At 42.5% G+C, this 25,402-nt stretch overlaps 1 protein-coding gene across 6 annotated transcripts in view; it reads right to left on the reverse strand.

The window, feature by feature from the left end:
* The window catches only part of si:ch211-26b3.4 (connector enhancer of kinase suppressor of ras 2), an 83,192-nt gene that overhangs the window by 16,902 nt on the left and 40,888 nt on the right, over window positions 1-25,402 (reverse strand). For 5 of the 6 annotated variants that reach the window (XM_037780632.1, XM_037780634.1, XM_037780636.1 and 2 more), the window contains exons 6-13: window positions 23,147-23,266; window positions 20,917-20,976; window positions 20,719-20,787; window positions 15,062-15,208; window positions 5,512-5,639; window positions 5,194-5,405; window positions 3,908-3,994; window positions 2,888-3,096 (exon numbers count right to left, since the gene is read on the reverse strand). In XM_037780632.1, coding sequence (XP_037636560.1) covers window positions 2,888-3,096; window positions 3,908-3,994; window positions 5,194-5,405; window positions 5,512-5,639; window positions 15,062-15,208; window positions 20,719-20,787; window positions 20,917-20,976; window positions 23,147-23,266 — 1,032 coding nt within the window. The remainder of the gene's footprint in view (window positions 1-2,887; window positions 3,097-3,907; window positions 3,995-5,193; window positions 5,406-5,511; window positions 5,640-15,061; window positions 15,209-20,718; window positions 20,788-20,916; window positions 20,977-23,146; window positions 23,267-25,402) is intronic. The other variant, XM_037780637.1, reaches the window with a different exon arrangement.

The following is a 25,402-nucleotide window of genomic DNA, read 5'->3' on the forward strand; positions in this document are numbered from 1 at the left end:
CTGATAAAGCTACATTGCGAACAACAAATCCGTGTTGAAATCAGCAGGACAAGAGCTAGTAACGTTAGCTGTTAGCTCCGTGCAGGACTGTGCTGCTTATCGGCTGCTAACAGCTCACGTTACCAGCTCTCATCCTGTAATAGAGAGGGAATTATGACCTGCTTAACTTCCTAACAAAACCAAGTATGCAAACGATAACAAAGGAGTGGATGTTGTACATGGGATTTATTGTGTTACTTTTGTTTTTTATTGTGGTGTCGAATTGGGTATTGAGAACGATGGAATTTCAGTTGTATTGGTATCGACTACTAAATTTCTGGTATCGTGACGTCCCTAGTGCAACGTGTCGGAAAATACGTGACTGTTAGACAAAAACATTTCACTACAAGTTGTCCATCGTTAAATTCAAATAACATGTTTTCTGCTAAAATGTTAGTGTATCATGTTAATAGAAAAGACTCATACGGAGAGAGGAAACAAGCAGGTCATTAAGGTTAGCGTATGCTTGTTAGTGAAGGATAGTATACTTCATGTGCCACAGAATAGATATGAGTCACCGCCATGAGAAGCTGAGAGGGTTAGAGAGGCCTGGTGTTAGCTAAGCTGTTAGCGCGCGCTGTGTATATGTGTGTGTGTGTGTGTGTGTGTGTGTTTGCGTGCGTCGTGTTTTAAGCACAGTCTGTCAGTCGTGCTTGTAATTGGTCTGGCTGATGCTGAGTCATGCACCTACTCACAGGGATACGTGTTTGCGTGCGTGTGCGCGTGCAAGCGTGTGTGTGTGTTTGTCCAGAATAAACTCCTATTTAGACTCAGGCGTGTCTGAGGAGATGGGGATATTAGGATGAGTTAGGATGAGTCGTGAGATGGCTACCCTGCATACAAATGCACTCCTGTGTGCTAGTCTGTGTTTGTTTGTGTATGCCTGTGTGTCTGTGTGAGCGCGTGCATGCTTGTATGTGTGTGTGCGTGTACTGGCGTGTGCATGAGAGAAAAGTTACAAAGGGGCGTGTCCGAGAGTGTCACTGTCATTCTCATAATCCGTGAAACTGGCAGCCATGCAATGACACTGATCATCCTCACTCTCCTTTGTCTCCTCTACCTGACACTCACACACTATGACGACGATGTGTGTGAATTTGTGAACACCATGACCTATCCCGCATCCACAAGCAGTCTCCCTCTGAGAGGACACACACTGTACATCGATGGAAGTTGTGAGAGTGAATCAGGATAAAAGCCTTGAAGGTGATTATAGTGGCCTACAAGGTCTTTTTTCACAGCAGACATTTTAACACGTCACAGTAGGGAAAGCACAGGTGTTAATAATAAAAATGAATGATGGCTGATTTCCATTTAGTTGCTTCAGTTTTAGGGGCCTGGTATTGTGCATGCTGGCTCGCAGTCAGACTGAGTTACTAGGACACTTAAATAGACCAGAGCCATCATTAATGTTATTAGTAACACTTGTAATTTTCCTACTACCAGTCAGAAGTCTGCCGTAAAAAGGACTATTAAAAAGCAAGGAATGACATATGAACTATGAAATATGAAAACGACCTAAACTCTGCTTCCAACATTGAGAATAAGAAAGATAAAAATTCACCAGGAATTCCTTCTGCTTCTACTCCACTACATTTCAGAGGGAAATAATGCACTATTTACTCCACTTCATGTATTTTACAACTATACTTACTAGTTACAGATCAAGATTTTGCATACAAAAAAATATGTGATAAGTTTGTAAAGTACACTAAAATGTTAAAGATTAAACCTGTGTTTCCTAACCTTTTTAGCTTGTGACCCCTTACGAAAAAGAAAAGCAGTGTCTAGTTGGAGCTCCTTGTCACGTTTGAGATGTCTATGAGTTGAAAGCAGTAGAAAGACATTTCACGTCTCAAACGGTTTCATTTAAATAACTATTTGTGCTAAATCTTGTGTTATGTGTCACATATATATACTGTATATAGGTCTTTCATTTTTAAAAAAGGGCTCAGTAATTACCTAAAACATCTGGGATCTGTAGTTTATAGCAAACGTTACTCAAACAGCTGTAAATGGTGCATTCAAATCAAGTGGCAAACTCCGGTGCTGAAAAATTAAGCCTATGCGGAAGTGCCAAAAACTGCAGTTCCCCAAGTGGCCACTTGTGGCTGGCTCCAAAAGCGAGTCAATCTCCATAGACCCCCATGTTAAAATGCCCAACTTTACAGCAGAAATAAACATGTTTACAGCCTGGTAAAAAAACATTTTGGTCTCTTTAGATAATTTCCCCATTCATGACGACTGTACGGGGGATCAATTTCTATATAACTCACCCGTTTAAGGCTGACAACCGACCTCTTTGCCCATTTTTGGATTAGCAGGCATCCGAAGCCACTCACACTGAGCTTCGCAATGGCTCTTCAGAAACGTATGGGTGACTTCACGAAGACTACGTCCATGTTTTATACAGTCTATGATTTAAACCTGGGTTCTACTTTCTGTTGTGGATTAATACACATTTGGTGCACTACTGACTATTTACAGCAGCAGGATGGCATTTGTAGGATTAACTCAAACTAAACTATAGTGCATCCATGTTGATGGTAATAAACATAAACATGTCACCCAGTGCAACAGTGTGGCTCATTCATGTTGTTTCTTATAGTACAGGTTTCAGCTACATCAATAATACTTGTTGGTACTATCAATACATTGTTGGTTTTGGTCTTTTTGTGTGATTTGTTGAAATTAAGAAAAAAACAGAATATAGCCAGTCGTATCCTTTAACATGTCATGAAACGGGATTTCTCTATCCATATTTATACAAAATAGACATACAGCACACCACCACCACTGACACGTCCAACAGACAAAAAAAATGGCAGTTAAAAGACTGTGTACATACAGGCAAAGGCTCGGGCGGCTGGTCTAGGCGCAGGGTGGAGGACAGCATGGAAGGGCTGATGGGAAAGCTAGGGCTGCTGGGATTGCGGCTCTTGCGCCGGGAGCGTCTGGTGGAATCCCGCCGGCTCTCTCTGCCCGGAACCTCGGGCTCCTCCTCGATCACCAGGATCTTGTCGTCGCTAAGGTAACGCAGCAGGGAGTTGTCTGAATCTGTAGGGATGAGGGGTGGGGGGGTAGAGGCATGGAGCAGTTAGAGGATGGACGGGCTCAACTGATGACAGAGGGAGGAAAACCACAGAGGCTGGGGGGAGATAGCGTCGTAGAGTCGAGGGGGAGCCCCAGAGTAGAAACAGACGAGGGTGAATAGACCCTTGCAGATAAAAACCCAACAGAAAGGGATAAAAGTGCCTCAGAGCTGTAGCGTCTGATATGGATCCACAGCCGGGGACATACAGCTAATCTGTTTGCAATGATTATGCTGATTTGGAGGGCACTACTGCTAAATCCTGTCAGTCACAGAAAGTTTTATTCCGCTTTAGCTCCAGATAGAAAAAGCTTCTCACCTAATTTGTTTATTATCCATATACTTAAATGTGAAAAAACTAAAAAGTGACTGAGAGAAAGAGAAGGAGAAAGGCAGGCCCCAGACAGTACTATTGTGCTTTAATGTTATTCATGGACTTTCTGATGGTAGAGTGGAGGATCCTCAGTCGAATACAGATTGAGTCTCGCCGCAAAACGGTGAAGCTGGTTAGAATTGGTCACATAGAATAGAAATACCCTCATTTCCAGAGCGGCTGTATAAATGCAATTTCCTTGCATTTATGTTTACTCGTCGCTCTGTCAGATACATACCTGGCAGATATGTATCCTCAAACAACCACACCACCATGGAGAACCAGAGGATGAGCTGAAATGTGTTGAGCTGAGAGTATGGAGCAAAGCACGGGCACCGGTCCGACCCGTTTGGGTTGAGTGTGTGAGGGGCTGTGTTTTTGCGTGTGTTTGTGTGTGTGTGTACCTCGGCTCCCTCTCTTGCCCATGCTGGGTTCCTTGGCCTCGGCCATCCAGTTATATTCGGGAGGCATGGAAACAGGCCTGAGGTCACCTGGAACGACCAATCAGCAGTCAGAGAGTCGTCTACGGGGGGAGGGAGTGGGGGGGGGGGGGTGTCGCGGGAAGGCGGTGACTGAGAACAGCGTGGGAGACAGCTGGAGGGGTGGACGGGTGAGACAAAGTGTGTGCAGGTGAGGGGGAGGGAACGGGAGGCTCTCGAGGGACTGCTGTGACATGCCAGGCAAAGGTCACACGGTCTTACTTTCACTTTACAGTGTCAAGTTAGTTCTCTATTCAAGTCAATTCCACCACAACAGGGGTTTACTGGTGGCTGATAACCACAGATGAGCTATTATCTTATGACGTCTACATAGGAGGTATTTCAACCAGGCAGCAACCTCCAGTTCTGAAAAGTGAAGTCAATGCGGAAGTGCCTTAAACTTGCATTCTTTCTAATAGCCAGCAGGGGGCGACTCCTCTGGTTGCAAAAAGAAATCTGATTGTATAGAAGTCTATGAGAAAATGACACTTGATTTATTACCTCAGTAAACATTGTAAACATGAGTTTATGGTCTCTATCGTTAGTTTCAAGCCTTCTTCAATACAGCATGATGTTCATTTAGTAAATTATGGTCCCATTTAGAGTCAAATAGACAATAAAGCACGGTATGCTTTTGGACGTGGCTACCATCACCCTTTACATTTACCCTGTATTTAACAGGTGGCAGGTACAAATATCATTCCCTCCCCATCATTAATAGATAAACTGATTGATTAACTTTTAAGTCCAGTTGCATTGGGCGCTACTCCATTGATTACCTTTTTACAGTACAGGTGGCCTATAGCTAGCAAGGCGACTATAAAATAGTCCTCCAATGCTTCTGTCTGTCACATGACCCTCGCCTTGCACATCATAGGCTCCTTGAGAGTCTCCCAAGAAAGTACAGGATGTCTAGGAAGCTGTCTCGGACAAGGGTGGACACAGGTGGTGGGGCAGACAGGGAGCTGGACACAGTGTTTTTGGACAGACCCGTTGGCATGTGATCAGTGTTTTTGGGACGTGCGTACGCGAGGTAAAGACAAAGAAGCAGAGCCATGAAGTGAGTGATGTACACATACATGTAAGGAGGACTGCTGAAAAAAAGGTGGAAGGAAACTGGTGGGAGAGAGCATGCTGTTTTTACAAGACAAACACATGGCCGGAGCCATTACTGCCCCATTCACGCTGTCGAATGGAGCTCTCCGTCTTACCGTGGGTCGGGGTCTTGTCCCGCCGGCGAACCCCCGTATTGCGGCCCCTGTCGTAGTCGGGCCCTGGGGGTCCGTCTCCCTCCAGCAAGGAGAAGTACTGACCGCTGTCCTGGTCCAGGTAGTAGCTGACTGCCTCTGAGCCTTTGGAGCCGGACTGGGAGCTCACGCTGTAGCGGCTGATGTCGTCGCATGACATCAGACCCAGCTCCTCCCTGGAGAGAGCAGAGGTGTCATCATCATCATTATTACATCATCGGTGTCATTAGCAGGATCATGATAATCGCCACCATCAAACATCTGTGTGTGCAAGCGGCTGACCTGGTGCTGTAGAGTCCAGAGACGGGGGAGAGGATGTAGACGTCCTGCATGCTGGGTGCGTCCATTTTGGACATACCCAAAGTTCCGCCGGGTGTAGGTGAGGTGCTGGTGGGGCTGGTGGGGATCGGCTGAAGCGAGGAAGAGGAGAGGAAGAAGGAGAGAATGATTCGCACCTTTTCATTGAGTTCTAATTGGAGGACGGTGAGAGGATCTGGGAGCACAACCTGCAGAAAGTGAGCATTAGATCTTTTTCCTGCCTCACAGGAAGACAAACAAAGTGCACCGTGTTACGAGGGAAGGGAACCTTTTATTTGTGTTATCTTCCTCGCGCTCCTTTTAACAATGAATCACAAACAGAGTTATTTCCACACAGCTGCCATGTTGTGTATGTTGTCTTTTTTTATATCTGTCTGACTGTGCAGCCTCTCCCACGTTCAATCGCTTCACTATTCTGTCATTTTGTCTCAAGCCTCTTCACTCAAACAGGGCTCTCCATGTCTGTTCCCATGACAACCCCTCCTCTCCTCTCCTCTCCTCGCTCTTCCTCTCTCCTTACCCCTCTCCCATGCTTTAAGAGAAGGAGAGGAAAGCTAGCATGGCCTCCTACCTCAGCTTGACTCAAGGACACGTAGTTTCATTTGTCATCAGGTGCTCCGTGAGGACAGGGCGCCTCGCTTCTGATGTCACGGAAACTCAGTCCAAATTTCAATTATATTTGTTCTCAGCCGGAACAGCTGGGGTGACAAATACGCAGCTCGTGCAGACAATTACTCCCCGAGGAGGAGGATTCCAGATTTAGAAAAACGGGCTGTTTTACTGTATGTCTGAGGAGAACGCTCCATTTTAGAGAGGAAGGAGACGCGGAGTGTGGACAGAATGGATAAACAGACAGAGAGCCCGAGCGACGGCGAGGCGGGCAGCGTTCTCATTAAGGAGGCCCAGTGTTTCATCATTTCATCAGCAGTGCATTAGGCAAAATTCATTTCATATTCCAAACTTTCCATCCTCTTCCTCCTCCTCCTCCTCCTCCCCCACCCTCCCTACCTCCATCCCCAGGCCCTGTCCCTATCTTCATCTCTTTCTCTCTCACAGTCTCCCTCTTATGAAGGCAGCTTACAGTAAGACGGCTTCACAATAAATAATGAAGACGGGGTGGAAAGAGAGAGAGGAGAGAGCAAAGGAAATAGGACAAAGAGAGATAGACAGAGAGAAAGAGTGCAGGAGAGAGAGCGAGGCGGGGGAGCTGTGCAGTGTGGTGACTGGAGCTGAGAGTGAAAACAGTAATTTAGTGATTACAGCCCACTGCTGCCTGCATGGAAAACGGTGGGTGGGGGTAGAAGTAGAGAGAGATTGGACCTCCACAGCAGGCAAAATTCCAGTCTGTTAAAACAGCACTTAAACCATCTGACCCCTGCTGTGTCCACTCCAAACTACCTAAAAATCTGCTGCTCAAATACTCTCCAGAGCAATGTTCCCCATCCCACCATGTTCACATGCACACATGCAAACTCACTAATACACACACACACACACACACATACATACACACACACACACACACACAAATATGCTTAACATAATATTTTGACTACGTAAGGGGCTTTAAAGTTCAAGAACAGTATGAATAAAAACTAAATTAAACTGAATTTAATGAAGCCTGACAACGATATCAGTGTGTTAAATAAATCATATATTAATATGATTATTTATTTATATACAATATCTGCCCTTTCTTTCTTTTGTTCCAAACATAAACAAACATTTTGGATACAGACACCTTAGATGTGGTTAACAAATATTGTCCCGCTATGTCGGACATTTTAAAGTTAAAAAAAATAACTTGCAATTTCTGCAATAAACTGCAATTTCTTCTTACTTATCAAGCAACATGTAGTCTGATATCGATAAGCTTAAGACAAGCTGATTTATTACACGGCTTTGTTGAATACTCGATCCTGATTGGTCAATTAAGACATTCTACGGTCTGTTATTTCTTTATAGCAGACCGTTGCTATGGATAACAGACCGTTGCTATGGACACAGTTCTGATCCTGAACTCTGGAGGACCATTTTTTGTGTCAAATTAATAATTTGTAAAGTAAGTAGCTGTGTAATAAGTGAGATAATGTACAGCGAGCGGGTCATTGCTGTAAAATAAACCCTGACAAGGTAATGCAGGACAGGTCTTTAATCGCTTCGTGGCGGGGTCCTGCATCACCCTGTCGGGGTTTATTTCACAACAATGACCCCCTCGCTGTACATTATCCCTTTCATAATGAATATACCATTATAAGCTGTTAATATTGGCCCAGTTAATTTAGGGTCTCATCTGAATCCCATATAATTAATCTGTCCAGATGTTCAGAATATTTTACTGGTCAGGCTGTAATGAATCCAGACGTAATAATAACGATGTAAAAAGTAAGCCTGCATGGGAAAAGAAATGTCATGTACTGACGTATTAAAGGAATAGCCTGACATGAGAAATGCAGTTATTTACTTTCTCCAATCACCGCGTTACATCTAGTTTGTTTAATCTGTCAGAAAACTGAAGTGTAAAAACGTGTCGTGGTTTTATGGGGGTTTTGTGTTTATGTGGTCACTGTGAAGTTGCCAGGCAACCAGACTCCAGGCCAACTGGTTCCCACGTTTCCAGTCCTTAGGCAAGAAGCTTCATATTTACTGAGAGACATGAGAGTAGTATCTATTTTCTCACTGCTAGAAAGCAAATACGCGTATTTCTCAAACCGTCATCCACCTTGGAAACAGCAGTTTACAAAACAATGTCACCTTAAGGTCCATTTAGTAGCTGTTCTCCAGATTTTGGTCATATCACCTGATCTTCATCAGCAGATGGCGTTTGGTCGGTTTTCATGGAACTGTAGATGTTCGAATTTCTATTTGTTTCTGACGCTTTAAAGCTAGGGTTCGTAATGTTCAGAAACTAGCAAGAGTACGTTAGATTTGAAAAATGATCCAACCGAATAACCCAACCCAGTGTTGCCAACTCTTGTCCAATGAAAGTAGCTAGCAGCACTCGCTCCAAAAGTCCCTAAATCTAGCGAGAAAGTCGGCAACATTCAGGCCTCCCTCCAAAGCCACTCACCCAAAGCCACTCCAATCATTTCATTTTGGGCTGAATGAAATGATTGGACAGGCTTATTACAGTCCTGTGACAGTTGCAGATACTAGGGGTGTAACAATACGTGTAACTGTATTGAACTGTTTGGTACAAGACGTTTGGTGCAGTCCACGTCATCCTTTCAGTACGCGCTGTGACCCAAACAGCTGTTTATGTCTACTACTCGCACATGCAGAACAGAAATTCTGGAGCGTGAGTTTAACCAGGAAAGATTTAGCAGTGCACCAGTTGTTCTCTATCAACTGTATCAGTGCTGTAGTTTGCTAGGTGGTTCAGCCCGGTAAGCCAGGTTAATCAAGTTCAGTGGACAACGTTTTGTGTCAAACTGTATGCCGACACTGTTAAACTGAAGTTTAATTCAGGCATCACCTGAACGTGTCGATTAGTGGAGCAAAACAAAAACAGACTGGACGGTGAGTCCTTCTCCCCACAGCGTTCAGGCAGCCTCCCACTGCAGACTCACATCGTGCCGAAGCAACTAATGATAGTGTTTATTGCTGCGTATGCGACCACACTCGATTGCAAACCATACCGAATTAAAGCATATGGTGTGTTTTGAGTGTTTTGAGCCCCGCTACAATGTGCCTTCACGTGTGTATTTCAAGAAGACCATTGTTCCTGCCATGTATAAATGAGCACAAGCAGGAAACACGAACAAGAATCAGAAATACTTCATTGATCCCTGTGGGGAGACTGGGTAACATTTAAATTACATTACATTTACATTACATGTCATGTCAGTATTTGAGTGTCAATGAGCAACTATAGAATTTTATAATTTTCAAAATACATGAAAAAAAAGCATCTGCATTTTTCTTTATTTTCCCTATTGTACCAAACCGTGACCGTAAAACCGTGTATTTTGTGTACCCTTACACCCCTAGCAGATACTAGATTTTTTTTTTCTTTTTTGTCAGAGCATTTGATTTATTGATTGCTGTTGGGATGTAATGAGAATTTCAACAAATATAACAAACACTGTTTTTGAAGAACACTACCAGCCCTAGCTTTAAGGACTTCTCGTCCATGTTGGCTTAAAAGTCGAGCCTCAAACTCCATCTGCTGATGAAGATCATGGGATCTGATCTGCTGGAGAACTGCTCCTAAATGGACCTTCAGGTGACATTGTTTATTTTAACAGTTATTATCACATTTACGGTTATGGAGTAATTTATCATAATAAAGATTTTAGATCAAACTTGTATATCTTTAAAAGGATGGCAGAGATTTTAAGTTGCATTAGCCGTCACAAAAGTAGGCCAAAAGAATGTACTATAGCCCCTTGCCCATTCAGCTCGCCCATCAATAATATATGACAATACATGGTGCCTAAAATAGCAAGCATTTTCAAGGAGTAATTATTTATGTATCTAAACATATAACAGATTTATGAAAGCTGGGTCGTGGACAATGTGTGGAACACGTGCGACCGGTGAAGTGACCTGTGATGTGTGCGCTGATGTGGCCTTCAGTCATGCATGAAATGCACATTTTGCAGCAGCGCAGCACACACACACAGTAATCCTCAACTTCTTTGTTAAAATCATTGCCAGCATCATTACAGCAGATCATTAAATTGCTTTTACTCCATCCTACCGTAGTCGCAAACACACACGGAAAGAGAGAGAGATATGTGCCATTATTTAGCAGAATAAAGGAGGCTGCCATGGAGGGATTTGGGGCTGGAATCACATGATAATTTGCAGAGATAAATTGTTTCCTTTGTGGATTCAGTTATAATCCGGCTGAACGTTTGCCACATTTGGGCTAAACTTCACAGCCGTACAATTCATCCTCTAAAACCGGGCTTAGAGGTATAAATGCGCATGTGTTTGTATGTGTGTTTGTTTTGGAGAGTGTGTAGGTACAGTAGTATGTATCCAAAACCGAGCTTACAGAGTGCAGTGACCCAGTTCCTCCGCCTCTGCATGCAGGCACAGAAACACACCTTGCTCTGACACATACAGATGGACAAGCGGTGCATACGGCCATGCTTAGAAATGTGTGCACACCCACCAGTACACACACACACACAGGCTGTTTAGCAGGATATTTTGGATTCAGTGCATTATCTCCAGTATTTGCTGAGTAGCGGCTCTTGTTTCAGAGCCAGTGGAGCTGCCTGTAGTTGCTTATGAATAATTAAGAGCTCCGGTCTTTCTGAGAGAGAACAAATCTAAAACACTCCTTTCTTCTCTTCTCCCACAGATATCTCTGCGCTCTGATCTGGGGCGCTCGCGGCGCATTTGTGTCTTCGCAGCCCATCAGGGTTGAATTCCCCCCCAATCCTCTGCTGTTGCACGCAGCAAACAATAAGCTTCTGGTAACAACTCAGAGCGATGATCTAACAAGGCAGCAACCTTGTTAAAGACGAGAGACGGTGATGAAGTTGCAGTAGGCTTTATGGTTATTACGAGATTTTAATTGTTTCTAGGCCGGTACTGAAACCACAAAACACTAACAGAACATGTATGTCTCTCATGTGAACATACATGCTTATAGTGCTGCTTTTATATGTTCGCAGACATGTAGAAACAAGATGCTAAGGCAGCCCTCGCCTCACGCTTCTGCCCGTCTCGGCACAACTCGCTCTCTCTGGTTAGACCAAAATAACAGTGCAGCTGTTCTTATCGAGTCAACTCCTCCCAACTTTAGTTTTATGAGCGAAGCTAGAATGCATAAGAAAGGAGGTGGAGTTGCCATATTGTTTAATGATTCTCTCCAATGCAAACAGATATCTTATGGACATTTTGCTTCTTTTGAATATGTCGCTCTTCAGCTGAACTCCTCTTCTCGAGCTTTGTTTCTCAATATCTACAGGCCACCTAAATACTGTGCAAACTTTTTTGATGATTTTACTGAACTGCTGTCTGTAATTTGTGTTGACTTTGACTGTGTAGTCATTGTTGGTGATTTTAACATCCATGTTGACAACCAACAGGACAGAGGGGCCAAAGAACTGTGTCAGGTTCTTGATAACTATGGAATGAGTCAGCATGTGACAAAGCCCACACACAATAGGGGACACACTTTGGACTTAATCATATCAAAGGGCCTGAACATTTCCAAGGTTGTAGTGATGGATGTTGCTCTGTCTGATCATTCATGTGTATTCTTTGAGAGTACTCTTCCTGTGCACAGGAATGATAAGACAGAGGTAATCACAAAAAGGTATATCACTGAAAATACCAGTGATCAATTTGTTCAGGCTTTCTCTTCCACACCCACCCTCCCCTGGACCTCTGTCAATGAGCTTGTAGATAATTTCAATTCTAAAATGACAAATGTTATTGATACCATTGCACCCACCACGGTGAAGATTGTCTCTGGTAAGAAAAAATCTCCATGGAGAAATACCATGTTAGTAAGAAATGGAAAAAGAGAGTGTCGAAAAGCTGAACGCCAGTGGCGGAAAACAAATCTACAAGTTCATTATGACATCTATAAAGAGAGACTTTGCATTTATAATTCAGAACTGAAAAATGCAAGGCGGTCCTTCTTCTCTGACATCATCACCAAAAACAATAACAATGCACGTGCCCTGTTTGCTACTGTCGACAGGCTAACAAACCCTCCTGTGTCAGTAGCCTCTGAACTTTTATCCTCCAGGGCCTGCAATGAATTTGCTTCCTTTTTTACAGAAAAAATTCACAAAATCAGACAAGCAGTCACTTCCTCCATAGCAGGTACAGGATGTTTGTTTCCCCTGCGTCCACTTAAACCTGGTGCAAATACCATAACACAGTTTTATCCAATAAATCAGACATACCTGGAGGAAATCATACAACATCTAAAATCCTCCTCATGCTGCCTTGACATTCTGCCAACAGGCCTTTTCAAAAAAGTATCAGATTGTATGGTCTCAGAGCTTTTACAGATTGTTAATGCATCTCTTGTTTCAGGAGTGTTCCCACAGGCCCTGAAAACTGCTGTCATCAAACCACTCCTCAAAAAGAACAATCTGGACTCATCAATAGTAAATAATTACAGACCGATATCAAATCTTCCATTCTTGTCTAAAATAATTGAAAAAAACAGTTTTTTCAAAAATTAAATAGCTTTCTGGCACTAAACAACTCTTTTGATGTCTTCCAGTCAGGTTTTCGACGAAACCACAGCACTGAGACTGCTCTTGTTAAGGTCTTCAATGACATCCGATTGAACACAGACAGTGGTAGAACTACGGTTTTAGTTTTACTGGATCTCAGTGCTGCATTCGACACGGTTGACCATAATATATTACTAGACCGACTGGAAAACTGGGTGGGTATTTCTGGCATAGCACTCAGCTGGTTTAAATCCTACCTAAAAGACAGGGACTTCTTTGTGTCCATAGGTAATTGCAAATCTGAGCTGAACAAAATCACATGCGGAGTTCCCCAAGGCTCCATCTTGGGGCCTCTTTTGTTTAACATCTACATGCTCCCACTGGGTCAGATTTTTGAGAACAACAAAATAAATTACCATAACTATGCAGACGACACACAAATTTACATAACTCTATCACCAGGAGACTACAGTCCAATACAAGCACTGAGTGAGTGCATTGAACAAGTCAATAATTGGATGTGCCAGAATTTTCTTCAGCTGAACAAAGACAAAACTGAGGTTGTAGTTTTTGGAGCCAAAAAAGAAAGATTAAAGGTTAGTGCTCACCTACAATCTGTGATGTTAAAAAGCTCAGACCAAGCCAGAAACCTTGGTGTAGTCATGGACTCAGACCTGAGCTTTAACAGCCATATTAAGACAATTACAAAGACAGCCTTCTATCACCTGAAGAATATAAGAAGAATTAGAGGACTGATGTCTCAGCAGGATTTGGAAAAACTAGTACATGCATTTATCTTCAGCCGACTTGACTACTGTAACGGCGTCTTTACCGGTCTTCCTAAAAAATCGATCAGACAGCTGCAGCTGATTCAGAACGTTGCTGCTAGAGTCCTCACTAAGACCAAGAAAGTGGATCACATCAGTCCAGTTCTGAAGTCTCTACACTGGCTGCCTGTCTCTCAGAGAATTGATTTCAAAATACTGCTGCTGGTTTACAAAGCACTAAATGGTTTAGGGCCAAAATACATTTCTGATCTTCTGCTGTGTTATGAACCATCCAGACCTCTCAGGTCATCTGGATCAGGTCTGCTTAGTGTCCCCAGAGTCAGAACTAAACATGCAGAAGCAGCATTCAGTTTTTATGCACCAAATATCTGGAACAAGCTCCCAGAAACCTGCAGGACCGCTCCAACTCTCACTTCTTTTAAAACAAAGCTTAAAACTTTCCTGTTTGCGGGTGCCTTTTATTCTGACACTGCACTATAACTTTTACTCTTTTGAGTTTTATGCAATTTTAGCTTCTATCCTAGCTTTTATTTTTAGCTTGTTTTTATTTTCTAATCTTTAATGTTTTAATGTTTTTATGTTTTTATAACTGTTTTAATTATTTCTTAATGTTCTTTTGCATTTTGTCGCAATGTTCTTGAATGTTTCTGTAAAGCACTTTGAATTGCCCTGTTGTTGAAATGTGCTATACAAATAAAGCTGCCTTGCCTTGCCTTGCCTCTGTGAACCGAAATTTGAGTGACTTTTCTGGGCTCTGACTGAGTGACGGATTGACAAAGTCTTTGCCGCTCTGACCTGTAAGCCTTCAAATGAGCATTACACCTTTTATATCTACTGTACATTCAAAATTTACACTCTTTTTTGAAAAAGAGATGTCCTTTGGGGCGAAGGTTGAATGAATCAGGGCCGAAGTCTCAGTAAATATGAATATGAATGTGTAGAAGGACCTTTTGGTGACCTTGCGCCAGCCCCTGAGCAGTCAGGCCATATTATACCATTTAAATCATTCACACAACTACAAAGTGCAAATATAAGATTTAATTAGCTATTTCCTGCCCCCCTTCACTATCTCAATTTATCTGTCTAAAAAAAAAAAATGCTTTTGGTATGCATAATTCTTCAGATGGAGGTTCAGCTACCGACACATTTGTGAATGGCTTTGAACTGTGCAAGCGGTACGGCAGGCTGTAAGAAAATAAGAGATTTGTTGAAACGCTCAACAGGAGGATTGATGCAAGGTCACACAGCGAGTGAGTTTCCTTTGAAAATATTTGTTTAAAAATGCCGGTAGGAGAATGCAGAGTGTGGGCAGTAAAAACAAGAGCGGAGAGTGAGTCAAAGATAAAGCCAGAGGTACAACGCAGCTTACTGTACATAGTGCTGCTAAATCAGCCTGCCTCAAATCCTTCACTGTAAGTACAAGAAGTGTACAGATAGACATGTACGAGACTGATCACATTTCAGTTTCTTGCTTCTTTGTTAAAACATGTAATAGTGTTTGGGGAGGTCAGGATGTGGCTTGTTTATAATATATACTGCAGTTAAGGCATCCATGTGTTGCTTGTGTTTTACCTGCAGGCCCAGTGGTTTCCAGCGTACGTTCCTGAGCAGAGCCGGCGTGGAGCTCAGGGTGTTCTGGGGCCTTTTCTTCAGCGTGAGGATGACTCCGCATGGGTCCTCCCTCAGAGCGTTGACCAGGTTCTTCAGCTGCCAGCCCACCTGAGGAGAACACACACACACACACACACGTTATGTACACGATGCACTGAGAGCAACCAAATCTGCTGAGGAAAACCACCACGCACAGATATTAAGCTTTAAAATCTGTTGCTGCATACCACCCCACATGGGTCCTGATACTAGCTGTCTAAACCACCACTTCCATCACAGTAGAGAGATGATAGGAAACGAGGGAGAGAGAGATCCAACAAAGGTCCCCAGCTTGAACCAGGGACGCTACAGTCTATGGTCGAGCTGCTGCCGTGCTCGGATCATGATTGGCTCGGGTGGGCGTCCGGGCGGGACCTCGACACCGCAGCTTCGGCTCCGACTCTGGCTCTAAATAACGTCAAAATTCAGGTATCCAGGATATTTTGGCTTCACTTTTGTACAGTAGGAGGAAGTGGAGACGCGTCGTCCATCTATATAGTCTATGGTCTTGACCCCTACACCTCAGAGGAGACCCCACATGCTACTATTTACAACGACCAAGTACAATGACCATATAAACCGTTTATACTGTTTATCATGTGTTTTCAGGCCTGTGACTTTTGGTACAAAATCAGATCAAAGGTCTAGGAAAAATGAATTATTGCTTAATGATGATAGCTCCCCCATGTGACCACTTATAAACTACTTTACATTTTCACATAGCTCCTGAACAGTGGAGCATAGTCAAATTATATTTTTCCTGAAAAAGGTGCCTAAGGTCATTATAGGCCACCGTCACCAAATGTGGTGCATACAATATTTGACAGAGCCCATAACATGTTTTTATGCTATTTCATTCTCTACAATTGGCTGCAAAATTCTTCTAAACGTGGCCTATCTGACATACAATTAGTTGCCAGTTTATTAGGCACCCCTAGCTCAAATGAATGCAGAGTAATACAACAGCTCTGTAATAGATTTTACCTTCATGAAGTTTATGATGTACAGTCATAAACTGTTTCAGTGAGGTGTGGATTCAACATTATGCTTCATTTTAGAAGCTTCAGTTTGTGGTGCTGTTGAACCGTTACTGCGTTATTCTGACAGGTGTTTCTATTATTAGTCTAGCCTCATTGATATGAATGGGGTCAACAAAATATTAGACATACCTCTCAGTATAATACAATACGATTCAAGCTAAATTTGATTATACAGCAACACAATACATTTAAACAGCTATAACTTAGTTACTGTATCACGAGTCTGACTCACTTGAAATTGTCCACAAATTGACTCTTTTAAAGCTCTAATACTCCCAGAGGTGATTTAGGTAGTGTCCAAAAAGTATGGCTGCCATCGAAAAATTAGCATAATTGTCTATCACTTTGTGTATTTTCTTTTAACACTTATTCATTTTTGTCAATTCAACAAAACAGTGTTAAAGTCCCAGTGAAGCGTAAGTTAGAGCATCTTTAGCTTCTGTACTGTGAGTATTCCCCAGTGAAACAGAATATTTGAGCGGTGTACGCTGTTACGAGAGGGATTTAAATCAAATCCTTTGCATTTCATTGGACCGCTGAAAAGCGGGCGGGCTTAGAATATAGCGCGATACAGAGCTACAGAGACACGCCTCCCTTGTCTCTAGAAGTCGCAGATTAGTTGATGGATGGATGTCATGATACTATCGGTTGAAATTGGGTGGTACTATCTTACGTAAGCACACGTCATATTTTGTTTTACAGGAAGAAAAGATGATTGGATTTTGATATAAAAATATAAATAAATAGTTTGTTTTTTTGCTTGTATTGTTAATAGGTGCACAATATGACCAGGGAGATGATCTAAAAGGGCTAAAAATGTAACACTACAAACAACGACAGAGAAAAAATCCAAGGATCAAGGCAAAAATAAATATTCCTATGTGTATTTCAATGTAGATTTGGATCCACATGGAGATTTTAAAAATCTAAATATTAATAACCTAACAGGTTTAGAGGCAGTAAGGTGTACGTTCTCTAAGTGCTAAACTATTTCAGCACCATGCCTCAGACAGACTGCTTTTGTACCCTCTGTACTTAATATGTTTTACCAAATCTTCCCCAAACACAGCCGATACCAATACAGCCAGACACTACCACAATGCACCACACTGTCCCAGTACCGCTGATCTGAAAACATATCAATATAAAGGATGGCATAGTCGGTATGGTTTAGTTCTAAGGAGGGGAGAAGAGATGGTAAAAGAGTAAGAAAGAAGTGCTGACTGCAGAGTTTCCTGGTGGTTCCGGCCAGCCGGTCTCCAGAGCTCACAGCACTCTTCAGGCCATTGATTGGCTACACTGGTCTCAGCTACTGGAAGTGTCCGCAGAGGCCACAGCGCTCACACACACACTCTCACCCAACCACCCACAGACAGAACTGCTTTGACCTTATTCCTGACATAATGATGGCCAGCCTGTGTCAGCCTTTAGCGGCATCTTGTCCTGTTCTCTTTGGCCCAGTTCAGATCTCTGGGTTCAGCCAGCGTTCACCAGCAACAACAGCTATGATGGCAGTAATTTACTACTGGATGTTTTGTCCTGTTCTGCCCAACAAAACAAACCGGGGGTACACGAGGACACACTAGGACTCACTGTTATTCATTTCCTAGAGACAGAAATAGAGCTATCAAACTGAACATACTGGTAGACGTGTGTGGATCAAAAACCTTCAAGAACCAAAATTTGGCTTTGAATCTCTGGTCAGTAATTTTGTTTACTATTCTTTGATTAGCGCCTGATTTAATTGAAAATTAATTATTTTATTAAAGGAATAGTTCAGCATTTTGGGACATTCACTCATTTGTTTTCTTGCTGAGTTTGATGAAGATCGACTCTCAAATCTGTCAATTTAATATGAAGCTACAGCCAGGTGATGGTTAGCTTAGCTTAGCATAAAGACTGGAAGCAGGGGGAAACCGCTAGCCTAGGTCTGTCCATTGGTACAATAAATCAGCCTACCAGCACCTCTAAAGCTCAGTTATTACTATGTGATATCTTGTTTAGCTAGCTGTGTCCCCCTCCTTCCAGTCTCTATGCCACTGGTTCCCAACCTGAGGGTCCCGACCCCCACTAGGGGTCACCAAAGCTTCACGGGGGGGTCGCGAGGCCTTCTTGATTTTAAAGTCTTTATTATACGGTTGGCCTTTATCTCTGCATTTCATTCATTTCTGTGAAGAAATCTAAACTAAATTGTTATTTTTAAAGTTTGGGAGTATTATTTAAGACACAAACAAGATAAGGGCACGGTGAAGACCTGAACACAAGCTATAATCACAGAGCCTTCCCTCTCTGCTAAACAGCCTCGTCCTGCATTGGAAAAGTATGCGTTTAAAACAACTAAAGAGCTAATAGAAAATGGCCAAGCGTCAGAGAGAAGAAAACACTGAATTTGCCAAAAAAGAAGCCTATTAGGTATGTTTGATTGTAAAAAATAAAAAAAATAATACATAATACAGAGAGAGTATTGTATTAAAAGTTCCTAAAAAACTCTGCATCTCTGATGCAATATTAACAGGAAATAATCTGCTCAAAATTCAACTTCTTCTGTGTTTATTGCGTTCACTTTTTGGGTTAATTGTACAGTTTATCAGTTGTGTTATGCATTGAATATAATATGAAATATTAATAAAATATCACTTAGTCAGGGGTCCTCAGTTTACTCAATGACAAAAAAGTTTGGGAACCACTGCTCTGTGCTCATATTGAACGAACAGATGAGAAAGTGGTATCAATCTACTCGTCTAACGCTAGGCAAGAAAAGATAATATGCGTGTTTCCCAAAAATGTCGACCTATTTCTTTAACAAAAGAAGTCAAAGTTCTCAAATTGTTTTGCTTGCAAAATACAGGTATTGTATCAGAACTGGTATCGTACAATTTCAATTTCAGAATTCAATGATGCTAAAGGGAAATCCTGAATTCGCTGAACTGAACTGGACCTTGATCATGCAACCCTTACAGCTTCACCACAATGGTGGACAGACACAACAGTGCGTGTTAACAGCCTATCCTAACCAGGCCAGTTTAGAACTGTTCTGTTATGCAAATAGGCAGAGAACAGAGGGAAACAGGGAGAGACCTACCGAAATAATAATAGAGCATAAACTGCTGCCGGAGAGGTTTTTCAAATCCCCGGGGTCTTCATTATTTTCCCAGATGCTATTACCTCCACATAATTATGTTGCCTCTTCAAACAATCAGTTTGTTATTTGAGCAAATTCCACATTTTACCTCAAAAGAGAAGCTGAGCTAAAAGCTGCGAGTCCTGTTTTGAAGTGGCTCTCAAACAGAAGCTCATGCATAGACATGAAGGCAGCGCTGTTGCTAAATACGTGGGATAGGCCTACATAATGATTCTATAATGTAATGGAATTTGTTCACTCAATATTCACACTAATCTGATTTTTTTTAAATACGGAGCCTCGCTAGATAAACTTATCAGCCGTGAGGTTGACGGAGAGTTTGCTTGGTAGTGTGTATCCATCTTTCCTCCTCAGCAGCTCGATTTAGGATTGCTATCTTGACGAGAGACTTCCCTCTGCTGTTCCCCCCCCTTCCTTCTCTTTTCATCCTTCTCCCTAAGTCCCTCTTTACTTCCTCCTCCCTTTTTCACCCCACTCTCCCAGCTCTGCCTCCTCCCAGCATCCCCTGACTAGTTCACCCCCCCTTAACTACCATCACACACACACACCTTTGTCTCCCCCTGCTTATCTCCTCCCCCAGGGTGAGGGATCAGAGTGGCGAGGGTCTAGCTGAGGGAGTAATGAGGGGTTGGAGCTGAGAGCCTGGCAGGGTGCGATCTGCACTGTCACCCCGAGGAGAGAGAGGGAGAGAGATAACACGCAGCTCCCTCGCGCGTCAATCAAAATACGCCGCTCCCCAGCGCCATGCATCGCACGCGTGCTTTCGCATGAGCAGCACCTATCGAGATGTACGAGGAAATACTTACGGGAAAAAGCACACAAGAAGACGTCTCCGCACAGACACAAACCTACTTTTTTCTTTTTCCCTCCCTAAGAAATCTCAAATAAATGCTGGAACAAATCGTTTGTGCCAGAGCTGACAGCGCCGGCAATAGACAGCGCGCTCAATCACATGCTCTCACAAGGCGGCACCGTTCCATTTAAAATGGCTGCCCATTTTCGTGCTTCCCTCTGATGTGATGAGTTGAAGGCAGGAACGCAACTTATTCAAGTCTGAAAGTGGAACATGAGTTCACATTTCAAACCAGACGCCTCCTTCAGGGATTTCTCACGACAATGGGAACAAATTCCGGTAAGAGAGAGCTGACAATCACACTGGACTGAACAAAGGTAACAATCGTCCTATAATCTGCTCCCGCAGCAAGTCTAATTAGCCTACATAGCTGCACAGGCACAGGACAGGAAGCACCATGGTGGTGTTGGCGGTGGTATAGCACACATCAGGTACCTTGACATCTCCTCAGCATAGCACAGAATGGAGAACAAAAGACAGCTGAAACACATGGGAGCTACATTTCCTGTGTGACTACAGTGTGTTTGGAAGCGTTTTAACTCACCACTGTCTGGTGGTTGACTTGGATCACCTCGTCCCCTGCATGGATCTTCTTACACAGGTCCGCTGGAGACTGCAGAGGCAGAAATGGGAACAAATTCAGGATATATTAAGCCATGGATTCATTGTCATTGTGGAATTTGAGACAATGAATTGTAGCTGGTGGGGCGTCAAGTTCCTGCTGAGTGAAACCAAAACTCACATTCTCTGTGGTTCCGGTGATAACGTGGAGTCCATCATAGGTCGATTTGATATACATCCCCTGAAACACGAGCACAGGGAGGAGTCAGTATAATACAGAGCACACAGGGAAATACATTATACATGATATGAATGTTTTACATCTTTGAATCTGTGTCTGCGTCTCACAAAACTGAGGACTTCTGACTTGACTTGACTAGAATTGACGGGTGTGATGTCTGACTTGCAGATGGGTGACAAATTAAAGGGATAACTAACATAAAAGCGTCTTAGTAAGGTGTTGGTCGACCAAGAGCCGCCACACACGTTCTGGCTTGGCTTGACTCGGTTTGACTCGGTGCGTCAGCCCAGCATGGTGGGGATTTACTTCTCCATTACAACAGGGCTACCCGCTTGAGGGTGTGTGTAACCACGGCTGTGACTAGTGGTCAAGGGAGCGGATGTAAAATGGTGGATGAACACATTTAATTTCCTATATTCCTCACACTAAAAGTCCCCTGTTATTTTTGCTGCTTGTATTCTTCCTTCCTGCACTATTAGTAGACTTGTTTTTAATGAAGAATAGCCCGTAACAAAGCTGCTCACAAAGCATCGCTAAATCTGTGATAAACACGTTTCATTTGATATAAATTCTTCACAATAAAAGTCCCCTGTTATTTGTTATTCAAAAGCTTTTATTGTGAAGCAGCAAAATCAGGAAATGTTGGGTTTTCATCAGCATCAACTTAACACGACTTCAGCTGAAAGTGAAACAGTAAAATAAAGCAGATAACTGAAAGTATAAACGGACTCAGTAGAGAAACTAAACTTAAACCACAGAGATTCAGATTCGCTAAAACTGGCAATGGAAACGCAAATCAGCGTGGCATAGTTTGACTCGGCGTGACCAAATGTGCCAATGGAAAAGCCCTACTTGTCATAGATTCTCCAAGTCTTTGAATTGTACTGGAACTCTCCAAAAGATATTTTCTAATTTTTTTGTATTGATGATGGTGGTGGAGAATGCTGTCTAACATGTCAGTGCAAAACCTCTGATTGGGTTGACTTTCAAGGCTTTAGTGTATGATTCACATCAGTTCTACACTCTTCAAACCATTCAGTGACGCCCCTCGCCTGCTTTGGTTGGAAATTTTACCCCTTTAAGACTCAACTCAAGACATAAAAGCAAAAAACATTCAAGCCTCACATTCTGACCTGGTGAAATCCCTGAACAATAAATAATGAATAAGAGTGTAAAAGGAAGGCATTACATATTTACACACTTTGAATATTTCATTATTATTCCTATGCATCGTAGAGACTTGGATTCAGTCATGTAAGAACTAGGTCTGTCAAAGTTAACGCGATAATAACACGTTTACGCAAATTTGTTTTAACGGCACTGATTTCTTTAACACATTGACGCAACTTGCGAGTTTTAAGGTTTTAGTGGGCTCAGTTTTAAAGCTAGAGTGAGGATACTGGCATCTAGAAAATCTAAGGAATCCATGGCCATTTTCAAAGGGGTCCCTTGACCTCTGAGCTCAAGACATGTGAATGAAAATGGGTTCTATGGGTACCCACGAGTCTCCCCTTTACAGACATGCCCACTTTATAATATCACATGCCGTTTGGGGCAAGTCATAGTCAAGTTGGCACACTGACACACTGACAGCTGTTGTTGCCTGTTGGGCTTCAGTTTGCCATGTTATGATTTGAGCATATTTTTTATGCTAAATGCAGTACCTGTGAGGGTTTCTGGACAATATTTTTCATTGTTTTGTGTTGTTAATTGATTTCCAATAATAAATATATACATACATTTGCATAAAGCAAGCATATTTCCCCACTCCCATTTTAATAAGAGTATTAAATACTTGACAAATCTCCCTTTAAGGTACAATTTGAACAGATACAAAATGTGCGATTAATTTGCAATTGTGATTAACTATGGACAATCATGCGATTGAATATTTTAATTGATTGACAGCCTGAGTAAAAACACTATTAACAGCTTTGAAAGGAGGATGTTCAAATGCTGTGTGAAAAACAATAAATAAAGTGACGCTAAAACGCTCTCTGGAGCTGAGGGGAGCTGCAGAGTCAGGTGATGATTCTCTGCGGGTTTGTCACCACTAGGCAGCGACCCCTTTCACATTACACATAATCAATCAGTCCATTGTCTACATGAAAATATTGATTAGTGCATCGCTGGTGGATACATGTGCGTGCATGCTCAGGTGTGTCCTTACCAGCCCTTCACTGGGCATGATGCTGGTAAGGTGGACCACTTCCAGATGGGCGGACTGAGAGACCAGAGAGTCTGACGACAGAGAGATGATGTGGTCACATATCCCCGCTAAGGTCTTACACTGGAGAAGGCAACGGAGGTAAAGAAAGCAGCGGGAGAGAAAAGACAGGAATAGAGAGAGAGGGTGACAAAAAGAGAAAGACAGAAAGTTATTGAGATTGGTTTTGGTCCGCGAGGGATGCCGTGACCTAGCTGGAGGAGGTGAAACAGAAATCATTTCATCAGATTGTTCCACATCGCCACTTCCATCACTCCGGCACACAAACTGTTTCCTGTCACAGTCTGTCCACAGGCGTGCCCGCAAGACACTGTCACTGACGGAACAACACATCACCGATACCAGCCAACCCCGAGGTGCCCACATGACATTTTCTAACATCTAAATTACAGAGCACAGATTTCATTTGTTGTTATCTGTCATATTTTTGGGGGGTTAAGGATAAGGGCTATTTTTGCCTTCACGTCAACTAAACAAAATCTGACACATTGTAGAGTGGTTAGATTATCTGTGCTGTATTTTTTTTTACACTGCACTTACAACATTCCTAATACAGATTACCTAATGCATCTGAGCAAATACGGCAAATATAAAGCATGGCTTCACCTCGCCTTTTGTTCTAAATAAACCTTGACTGTTTTTCAGGCTATTTGTCTGCTTGGTCACGCACACAAGTTAATTTATCAGCAGCAGCATCTCTGCCTTCTAATCTTGGCTGACTGACTACGGTGGGCTTATAGAGACCGTTACCCTGGTTATCCTGTTTTATCGCGTTGCTGTTTAGTGCGCGCGCACACATGCACGCACACACGCACACGCACACACGTACACTGGAACGTAACAGACATACATGTAAGAGAATATATGTTGTCTACAAGCAGCATGACAGTGATGAACCCTGCATAAAATAATCTTCTGATCTCAATCCTAATGAGCAATTACCGGATTATAGTTATGAAATGAACAGAGGAGATCTTCGACACTACACACACACACACACACGCACACGCACACGCACACCATAGCTCAGAGCCTATGATTCATTCAGTGTGAAAGAAAAGGTGGAGGATCTTCAGTGAGCTGGCTATGTGATGCTTATGCTCCCTCACTGTCTCTCGCTCTCACACACACACATAAATACACACACTTCCATGCTTTTCTGGGTCAGTTATTTGAACATTACTGCCTGTTTAGTGTTCTGTTTATACAGACTGTAATATTATGTTCTAGTCAATGTGCACTCATTACGTAATGGGACACCCAGGACTGTTCATGTCATCCACAGACACCAAATGAGCTTTAATTTGAAAAAAAGGAGGTAAATAGTAGGGGTGGAAAAAATCGATTCATCTATGTATTGTGATTTTTTTTTTAAACGATTTTGGAATTGATTTTTTTAATGCCAGAATTAATATACAGTATTTCCTTCATTTGAGTCTGTGCGGAGGTAGAAGGAAGTTACCGCTTTTATTGTTGTAGTCTGAGTAATTTGACATCACATCCATTCCGTATCCATCAAAAGCAAAATGAACTGCAGCCGGTCGCAGCAAGCCGAGACGAAAAAGTAGAAAACAGCAGAGGTTCGGCGTGGATACGACCTGCACCCTCACATGTTAAATCCAACGTGGTAAACACTTCACATACAGTAAAGTATGTAAACACTTTGGGTTTCACACATTGCAGGAAAAGCAGAGCTAGACATCATGGCTAGAGCTGCATGCTAAGTCTGTCATGGACAGGAAACGTTATTGTATTGCGGTAACATACGGTCAAGCCAGCCGTCACTCTCATCTCTGTGGTGCTCATCTGACGCTACAACTGTAGAGCACCCATATACTGACATTTATGTTAAATGCATTCAAACGGCCCCGGTGGAGCTGATCATGGATGTATAAAGAGAACGGAGCTGATGGGAGAGCTAGCGACGGACTTGGCGAAGTTAGCGGAAGTATACACGTGTGACTACGTCCGGTTTTCAAAATAAGGTGTTAACAAAGGGAACTGCATATACAAAATACATATACGGAAATAAGATTGATTGGATTATATTGACCAGAAGTATAAAACATTACATGTCCCTTATAAATTAAAAGTAAATACCACTAATTTGTGAAGTCAAATTCTTTGATTTTAGTGTTGCTTGAAAAAATTTAATAAATAATTCCTGACAATGACTGATATATTTGACTTCAGGAGATC

The sequence above is a fragment of the Sebastes umbrosus genome, chromosome 9 (assembly GCF_015220745.1).
Source record: "Sebastes umbrosus isolate fSebUmb1 chromosome 9, fSebUmb1.pri, whole genome shotgun sequence".
In the NCBI taxonomy this organism is placed as follows: Eukaryota; Metazoa; Chordata; class Actinopteri; order Perciformes; family Sebastidae; genus Sebastes; species Sebastes umbrosus.